Source organism: Electrona antarctica (assembly GCF_951216825.1).
Source record: "Electrona antarctica genome assembly, chromosome: 12".
Lineage (NCBI taxonomy): Eukaryota > Metazoa > Chordata > Actinopteri > Myctophiformes > Myctophidae > Electrona > Electrona antarctica.
In genome coordinates, this window is record NC_136793.1 from 19204030 (window position 1) to 19213878 (window position 9849).

General features: G+C 42.1%; 1 protein-coding gene across 1 annotated transcript in view; it reads right to left on the reverse strand.

The window, feature by feature from the left end:
* The window catches only part of LOC306933225 (ADP-ribosylation factor-like protein 15), a 178375-nt gene extending 168847 nt beyond the window's left edge, over positions 1-9528 (reverse strand). The window contains exon 1 of the mRNA XM_079515358.1: positions 9121-9528. Within this exon, the coding sequence (XP_079371484.1) occupies positions 9121-9132 (12 nt within the window). The 5' untranslated portion in view covers positions 9133-9528. The remainder of the gene's footprint in view (positions 1-9120) is intronic.
* Between the last annotated feature and the right edge of the window lie 321 nt (positions 9529-9849).

Below are 9849 nucleotides of genomic sequence, written 5' to 3' on the forward strand. Positions count from 1 at the left end.
AGACGTACATACAGTACATACGTACAGAGACTTGGTGCATTTATAGTTAGATTGTCTATTCAAAGAAGTTATTTGAATTGTGCCATGCATTGTGCGATACCATTTGCTTGTTCAGTTTCATGCATCCATTGCACAGAAAATGTATCTAAGTGACAAGGGCAGGATGTTCCATTCCAACGGTGCTTCGAAATTAACTTGTGGCACCCAGCCACCCACCTCGCCCAGCACATGAGGGAGGTTCCCTGCCAGCAAAGTGTTTTGCGCTCTGATCTTGCCTTTGCCATAAGAATAAGAGGTTGCAATAATGTAATAATTGATTTGTGACAGGCCTAGTACTGAATGCAGTTTCCATGGTCAACAATAAAGGCATACGACATCACCAGATTCTGCTAAATGCTCTTGCTCTTCAGTATGACATCTCATTTGGGTAATGACATTACCATTCACAACAGAGTGGGGGCTAATTTAGCCAATGATGGAATTGAAGAGATGAGGGCGGTGATCTTTCAAAGTGGGTGAAGATACACCCCAATCTTTTAATGATCAAGACACACCAGTGAACTACCCCTCTACTGGTGCAAAGTTCGTCAGGAACTGGACTCAAACCTGCAATGCGCTGTCAGGCATTAGGAGCCTAAGTGCCTGGACTGCTAGGTCGCCCCGGACGAGAGCATCTTTCCTGGTGGCAGTCTGCTTCTCAAACTGGTCATCAGAGACAGTGTTATATAAGCGGCCTGCTCACTCCTCATGCATTGAAGGAAGCATAAGCTCAGTTCGGGGCTCTCCCCTGGTTGGCAGAGGGAGAGTAGCGTCCAGGATTACAGTTTAAGCATTGGCACCGGGTAAAAAATGGGTTACAAAATCGTGGGATATATTTTTTTAGAAAATAGAATCCATCATGGTGCCGATCATAGACAAGGGACCTTCTCTAAGGCATCGAGCACAAAGTATCTTCAAGCAGTTACTGGGTTAGATATGATAAACATACTGCACATGGCCAGCAAGGAAGTACTTCATCATGTACTTCATGAGAGAGAAGGTGACAAGTTAATGTTACCGTGTCTCCCTGCACAAACAGGTGGATGTGAATCATAGGAAGAAGTGAGCCAGTAGGATGGAGATGTACTGTCTTTGGCCCAGTTGACAGTCAGAAACCACTTCAAATACCCGCTCCGGATGTTATCAACCGATAAATCACCAATATGCTCCTTATCAGACCAAGCAATGAAGCAATATGGACATTTCCTACATATTGCACTTACCAGACCATACAATGGAGCAGTATGGACATTTCCTACTTTCCTACAGCACTGCCATTCTGGCAGCCAGCTCAGTAGCGTGCCTCGCTATTCATTAGACCCCCAACCCACACTTCCTGGGATCAGATCCCACTTCTGCCACTATATTTCCAACAACCGCAGACTACTTTTTTTTGTCCGCAATGGACGGTGCGCCGTCACAAGCAAACTTGAGACACCATCAAGCGAGCTAAAGCGAGCGAGTTGCCACGTTGAGCGTTGCGATGTCCACTTGAGCCGACTCAGTGCCGTTCGAGTTGCAGCCCAACAGGCACAGAATAGTAAATCATCGTCCCCCCTACTTACCCCCGGTCCAAATGAACACAGCGGCAACAGCTGACAACATCATTAGTAGGCTATGTAGGAAATGTCCATACTGTCTGGCACCATTGCAGGGTCATGATAAGGGCTGATAACACTCAGGGCAGCCCCCCCCCCCCCCATCAGTTTTGCAATGCAGCTGACTGTATATGACATACAACCCACCGGATGCACAAAATTACATTATATTATAGAACTGTACTGGCTAGTATCAGCATACCTGCAAGGTTACAACAAACAGCTGCATGTCATGTGAGGTGAATATTGTACATGTCAACCAGTGACCATATCTGCTGCCTGCTTGGACACCTGCTTGGTTGGTTGAAAAGGTGTGAGAGATTCTTGACCTGACCTTTTTTAGCACACATAGGCCTAACACTGATCGGCAATTGAAAATAAATTAGAAATAGACTCTACGGCCTGGGCCGCCGGCGTGGTGGTCCGGGCACCCTAGGCTGCAATGGCAGCCTGAAAATGTGTCACAGGTTCGAATTCCGATCTATCAATAAAGGCATAAAAGCCCAAAAACAAATCTTAGAAAAAAAAAAGGAAATGGACTCTACAACTGTGCCCCCGCCCAGGTCCCCATATGAATCCCCCCTATGTGAAGAGACTCCCCCACAAATGCAGTAAAACACCTTCAGCAAGTAGGTTGTCTCAGCTTTGTCGCTTCTAGCACTTGAACGTCTGCCTCAAATTAATCTGCTACACTGTAGGAGCCAAAGAGTGCTTAGCCTACAGTTATTTTCACTTGGTTGGTGATGGGTGTGGGCACCGCATTGGCGCTTCATTATTGGTGGGAGCGCCTCTGTGGGTGGCCACCAGCAGGTTACAAATGCAGGTATCTACCAGCTCGCTCTAAGGCTGCTTGAACTTGGAGGCAGGGTGAGCTGGGAGCGATACAATTTGTTGAACGCACTAGCACTTTAATTGGTAATTTTGATTCATCATCACGTATGGCTTGCTCACCGTTTGATTGTTAGATTCTTTGCACATATTTATTACATATATATTTATTGGAAATTGTATTTGTGATATTTGGTGCACTTTTGAACTTGAGCTCATTTGGAATACGAATAATTTTATCATTTATTGTTTGCGTATCATTACAGTTTATCTTAGCTCCCATGTTTAGCCTGCCAGTTCAATAATGTAATGGAAATCATTATCAGCCACTACAAACAAAATCCCCACAATACCAACATTGAGGTATTTGGTCAAACTATGGGGATATTTAATTTTGTCCTTATCCTTATATATTGTAGGCTAACCTTTATAGTACTATAGTGAAACCAGTATGTAAGGTCATGCCTATACAACTTTACCTATAAAATATAATAAGATATGTCATTAAATTAAAGTAGTCTAATGATTTACAGCGCCATTATATGGGGGTTCCTTTGAGCCCGGCTCAAATATATATATATATATATATATGAATATCTCCAATGAGGTCTGTACATGTCATGTACAAAGGGAAAAGTTGCGTAAGACTATAGACAACAGAGCACTTAATGCAGATGGAAGCGGTCTAGTTCACATGAATGGGACGAGTGTGACTTTAAGTGTCTGTACAGGACATCAACAATGCTTACAAAAGTGGCCTACGGCGATACACATTGACACATATACTGGGCTGCATAGCAGAGTGGGTAATGTTTGGTACAAAGGTCACAGGTTCGGGCCCGGCCTGCGCACTATAGGTGTCAAAGTGTCCCTGAGCAAGACACAACTCCCCTGTGCGCTCTCATTATGATCATCTGAGCAGCCATCAGCTGGGTGAAGTTGAAACTAAAATTCCCAGCTGGATTTATAAAACATCTACTTCTCTATCTCTCTCATCTAAAAAACATAACAGAAGAATTTTCCTGCACAGTCAAATCTATCGCCTGCAAAGTGTTAATTCAACTCCAAAGAGAGTACAAATGGAACCAAATGGGCCACTAGCCCTAACCACACCAAAGGGTCACCATGGAACTCCTTGGGTCCAAACGGTTGCAAGGAGTTAACGCTAAAAACAGTCTTGGCCCTTTGGTGTGGTTTGGGCCATTGAATTCCACGTGTTGAATCACTAGGGTCAACGTGGGTCAACGTGCAACAAGACATATCACACCGCAGGGACAACACTAAAACCGTATTGACCCTTTGATTGGTCCCTTTAGTTGAATTTATACTGAGTCTCGTCTGAATTAAATAAACCAAGGATTTGACTGTGTGGCCTTGGAAGTACAGTAGCTGACTGACAATACATATTTTGTCAAATCTGTTGACGTTTGCAACAGATTAGGGTTAGGGTTAGGAGTCCTCTACAGTCTACATGGCACACATGGTAATTTGGTAAGGCTGTATCATGGCAACAGCAAGCAAAATTCCTCCCTGGGGCAGCTGTTTTGTGAGTTGTTTTTAACACTACACAGTCGCTGTCACTGACCATGCAACAGTGTGCATCTGCAAGGTGATCCTGTTCCCAACTGGAACCAAAGCCACTGTATGCTCAATGTCATGCTGATGACATAGGCCATCGACCAGGCATTATCACTTTAGTATATTGCTGTTCATTTGCTACTATTTTTTTTGCACTTTATGTATTTGATATTGATGTTTTGTTATCTGACTAAGTATGCTGGAGTTTGTATGGCAATATTGTCTTACACCTGCTAAGTGATGTCTGCTGCTAAGTGATGTCTCTTTACTTGCACAAGAGACTGTGATTGTCTTTTTGAGGGGCGCCTGCCCCTCTTAGGCCCAGCTCTGTGTGTGTGTGTGTGTGTGTGTGTGTGTGTGTGTGTGTGCGTGAGTGCGTGCGTGCACCACAGAATGTGATTATTAGATTGGCTGAGCACGGAATGTGATAATGTATGATGATGTATGAGGATTAGAGCGCCCCTCACTTCACACAAGTGTGATCGTTTTCATTTTTTTTAGCACTTTATGTAATTGATATTGATGTCTTGTTATCTGACTTTTTCTTTTGGTTCCTTCTATATCTTATGAGTATGTTGGAGTTTGTATGGAATTTCTTACACCGATAAACTTGTCACTTATTTATATGGTAAATGTACAGCATCTTCATGCCAAGTAAACATGCTATACTGACAAAGAAAAGCAATACAGAATAGCAAATAAGCATTAACACCGTCAACCCTTGCCTGTGAAGAACACAGCAGCAGGAACCTTGGTCAAACTTGGGTTTTGCGGTGCGACAATAAACTTGAAGTTGATCTATAGTGGTACGTCTACAGTACCATCATGTCAAGTCATTGCAATATTGACAAAGAAAAGCAATATAGAATAGCAAATAAGCAATAAAACCTTCAATCCTCGCCTGTGAGAAGAACACAGCAGCAGGAACATTGGTCAAACTTGAGTTTTCAAAATTGCAGCCATAGTTGGAGCCTGTGCTTTCTTTGTGCCAGGTCTCCAGTGCTGCACAGCAGGAGAGGAGGCCCAGCACCTATTGAGAGCCTGACCTTTGAGGACAGCCGAGCACTCGGCTCCGACAGGCCACAGTTACAGCTGTGCTTTTTTTCCCCCACCTCGGACTGGACCCATAGAAATGTGTCTCAGAAAATAGATTAAATCCCTCAAGCTTGAAATCTTTTGTAAATGCACCCCACCACCAAACCTGCCCTCATGGCCTCATCCTTGGTGTACGATAGATTTACTGTAAACAAATCTAATCAGACATTACATAATAATAATAACAACTACAACAACAACAATATAGCTGCAAGCAGCGATAAGGCGGGACCAAGAAGGTAGGCAATAAGCAATAAGAACAATATGCTAAATACGCCATAGAAACATGGAAGACTGAACTTGAGAAAAAGAAGACAATGTACTTGTGCAGGGTTCTTGAAGACTCATACGCTGAGTTGGCGGTGCCTGGATTTGAACCAATGACCTTGTGGTCCAAAGGTGAGAGCTCAACCGACTGTGCTATCCAGACACAATCAGTCTTATTGTAAACAGCAAAATCATTTAGTGTTTTTGATGACAATTATATTGTCCTGGTGTTGGGGATATCTTTATCCATTACTAGTGTGTTTTTCTGTAAATTGTTTCACGTACAAACTTCTCTTCAACTGGGATTTCAGATAATGGTCCATAGATTGTGTGTAGAACGTTTTCACGCAAATTGCAAAAAAAAACAGGCAGAAAATCAGGTATAAGCGTTTTTTAAACTGCTCAAAGTGGCGGAAAATCTGAGGGCGGAACTTACTGGTCAAAGTGACAGATGTGTTCCCCATGAGTCAAGGAACATGTGGAAACAAGTGCCATGACTTTTGTCCAAACGAGGCATGAGTCATGCCCGTTTCATTTTAAAAAAAATTGCCACAGACCCCCCCCTTTGACCAATTGGAGTAAGACTGGTTTCAGTGCTATTTGGCATGACCCTCTACCATACTGTAAAGTTGCATAAGCATATGACGCTGCATGTATGTATTAGGGGCAGAAGAAGATTTTTCACAAAACAGCAATTTTCACTTTAAAAAAATGTACTACGATGTTTTGTCCGTGTAGGTCCAAAGTTCACGTGTAGAAGTTTTCGTGCATTTTGATTAAAGATCCTGGGATCGGCATGAGGAGACGCATATGTGTATCAAAGTATTATTGCCGACGGTCAAACGGTTCATGAGCTATGCATGGTCAAAGTTAGCATTTTCAATAGAGTGCTATAGCACCACCGTTTGGCCAATGGCCGTGGGCTTTGCATCATCACTATTTGGCATGGCCCTCTACCATATTCCCGCTGCACGGTTCAGCCAGAAGTGCTATTTTTGGCAGAAGGAGAAGGGAAAAACAAAAACATTAAAGGGACCCTTCGGGACTTCTTGGTCCCTTAAATAATAATAATAATAAGACCAGTTCAGGGTTTCACCGGTGGCCAACAGGACAATATGAATGAAAAGCAGCCATATATCTCCTCTTATCACAAGGAGTCAAGGAGAGAGATAAGAGGGAGATATTTCATTTAGAACTTATGAGGGTGCTCATTTTTACGATAATGATGAATATTTTCAGTTCCAACATATTTCCAACTTTGCATAAACATCTAACTGAAGCAAAGTAACTCTCAAACTAGGAAGACGTATGGGACCCCTTTTCATGCAATCTGTGTGAAAACGGTAAAACCTAAGAATTTCACAACACAAACATAAGCCTAATTTATTGAGAATGAATTAAGCAATATACCGTGTCAGACATTATTTCAATCTGTGTGAATTGTGACCAAACTAGCCTATATGTTTTGCAAATAACTGAAAACCGTACTGCTCATCATGTGAACACAGCCAATGACCTAATTATGGAAAAGTTCAAAGTTCCATGTGTTGTGAGGTTCATTATAAACAAGCTGATAACACTGGGTGGGCGAACTCCTTAACATTTCACAGTCTTACTGTCCCTTTGTAATACGACACCTACAATATGTAATTATAGTACTTACTGACTGACCACAGGAAAAACGTGCATAGGCCTAATGTACGTTATGTAACAGTTGCACTATGCAAGTTGGAAGTACATAATTACTGATTCCCATCGGTATGCAAGTTGCACAGTGCTGAGAGTGGACATCGCACTGCTCATGTGCAATGCATCTTGTATCTTTTGCATCTGCCAGTGTGAACGCAGCAATGTAGCAAACTCTGTGTACCTACCGGCTAAAAGCATCTAATTCCACTGTCCGCAGTGCACAATGTGCATTTCATTCTAGGCACTAGGCAGGCATGTTCATCATGTATTCTAGTTTACATTGCAAGCACTTTAGTTATATTTTCTGTTGCGCATTTACATTTTTGAATTACTGTAGCTACACAGGATAATATCAACATATTCTTTCAAAAAATATGCATTATTATAGAGGGTATGCGCATGCTTAAAGTGAATGGCACATCGAGTGGCAAATCGAGTGACAAAGCAACATGCAAAGTGAGTTTAACATTGTTTAATGCAATCAGATAGGACTTTTATGTTTGGATGTATGGACTGTCAAGGCCAGAAAGTAGTTTTTTGCCACTCAGTAGGCTTTCCTGCATAACTTCCGGGTTTGATGATGGTGTCACGCGCATACCCTCTATTAATTATCCATTTTGAAACAAACACAAATTGGCACAAAATATGGTACAACATGCCCGCCATATCAGTCAAATATCAGACTATCTCTACCAAGTTTATTTATGGTCAGCTACTGATATTTACAAATACAGCAACAGGAAATAGACTTAGAATGTTTATGTTGTCAAGTGTGAAATGGTCTATAGCTGCCACTTCCCCTCTATTGTTGCACTGTTCAAGCAGCGCCATTCCCATCCCTAGAATGTGGGCAAAGGCCCAAGGCTATGCTCTCCCAGATCAACTGCCTGGAACACATCTACACAGTCAAATCCCCAGTTAATTTTACACTGATAGTGTACAAATGGATATGAACACCGAGGATGTAACTGTGAGTAGCTAGAACTGGGGGGGGGGGAATCTAAATCTCATAACGTGAGATTTGGAAATATGAGCTAAGCCTGTTGAAGCACTGATAACAAGTTTAGTGGCCAAGCCAACTCCATTAGCTACTGCACTGTATAACATCATGTCAAATCAAAGTTGTCTGTCCTATAGCAAATTGAAAAATAAATAACAACAATAATAATAATATGATGATGAAGCTGCAACCTTTCAGGGCACATATTATTTCAAATGTGTGGTTAAATCACTAAAATGTCATGTTTCAGATGTATTGTTGTTGTTCAGCCCCTGAAACGTTTTTGTTGGGATGTGCCCAACACTCTATTTCTAATCTTTCAGATGCAAAACACAAGGGATGAAATTCAGCCAGGCATTAAACCTAATTCCAAGTCTTTACTTACACACTAAAAAATGTAGTAAGTTAAAATGTGGTAGCTATAGCTACCACAGTTCAACCACAGTTCATTGCATGAACTGTTCGTGCATGAACTGTGGTATCACAGGAGTCAACTTCTTCAATGTGTCAGTGTTGAAAATGCGTGTCAATGTTGACTTTAGAACAACAACCTGCTTTATTATTGCTGACTTTGCAAGATGGTGAAAATGTAGGCTACCAAACAATGAGGCTCATTCTCTCCCATGGTTTTTACAAGTTATTTACCAGCAGAACACGTGTAGTTTATTAGTCATGTGATGCATTAACAAATAATTGCTATTGCACACAAATGTGTCAATGCATGGCTGGAGGGAGTCCATCTAATTTGGTTTAAATGAATTAAGCAATGATTTAGCCTCCAATCTCTAAGAAAATTAGCTTATTCATTTGGTGAATATAGGAGTTTGTTAGATACAGAGAAATGATGTCTCCTTTTGGAATATCTCTTTTAATTTGTGGGTGCTTCATACCTGAGAGTATCAGATATGAAGTTAACTATTAATGCATGCATGCAGGGATTTATTAACCTTAATAAAGCATCGTTCACACCTGCACTATGCACGTGAAACCAAAACAATAAAGAACAAGAACATTTCAATTACTTACCAGATAATCCATGTACTACCGTTACTTCCCAGTCACGCTGCACGAATTGGTGTTTATAGTAAATCCTGATGTTTGTTTCTTCTACGACAGCAACATGTAATGGATATGGATATGATATGGAACCATATACAGTGACTTCGCTTTGTATTCCCCGCCTTAAGGCACAGCCAAGAAGAGAATAGAACCAGTGTATTATTATCCGCAGAAAAACACTTGCTTGGGGGGGAAAAAAACCTTTTAATTTGGACCTCGGCTTCGCGGCAACATCGAGTGTTTTAATACTTGTATAGATGAAGGAGTCCCCTTCGTGCGTGTGTTTTCATGGAGAAAGATCCCTGTACGATCCTGTCGCCCACCACCCCGGCTGTTCACTTGGTTTGGTTTGATGATCACAAATTCACAATCACACACAAACGCTCGGTTGAGAGGAAACTAGTGAAGCTGACGTCACTCGTATGTGGTGGCCGTACGACGGTGCCGCGCGCCCCCGGAAATTGCTGCTCTACAAGCTCACGGCGCGTCGCGCCAGCGACGCACGGTGAGCTTGTAGATCGGTCATGTTTGACGCGCGACACTGTGGTACGACCGATCTCTAGAGATCTGGACCGACCATGGCCGTGGTCTTTTAAAAACGTAAGGAGTCACGTGACCAAACACATGGTTCCCTATTTTCATTCTGTAAAGGAAACGCAGCCACTTAATGTAGGGGCTGTGTGGGTGGGAGCCACT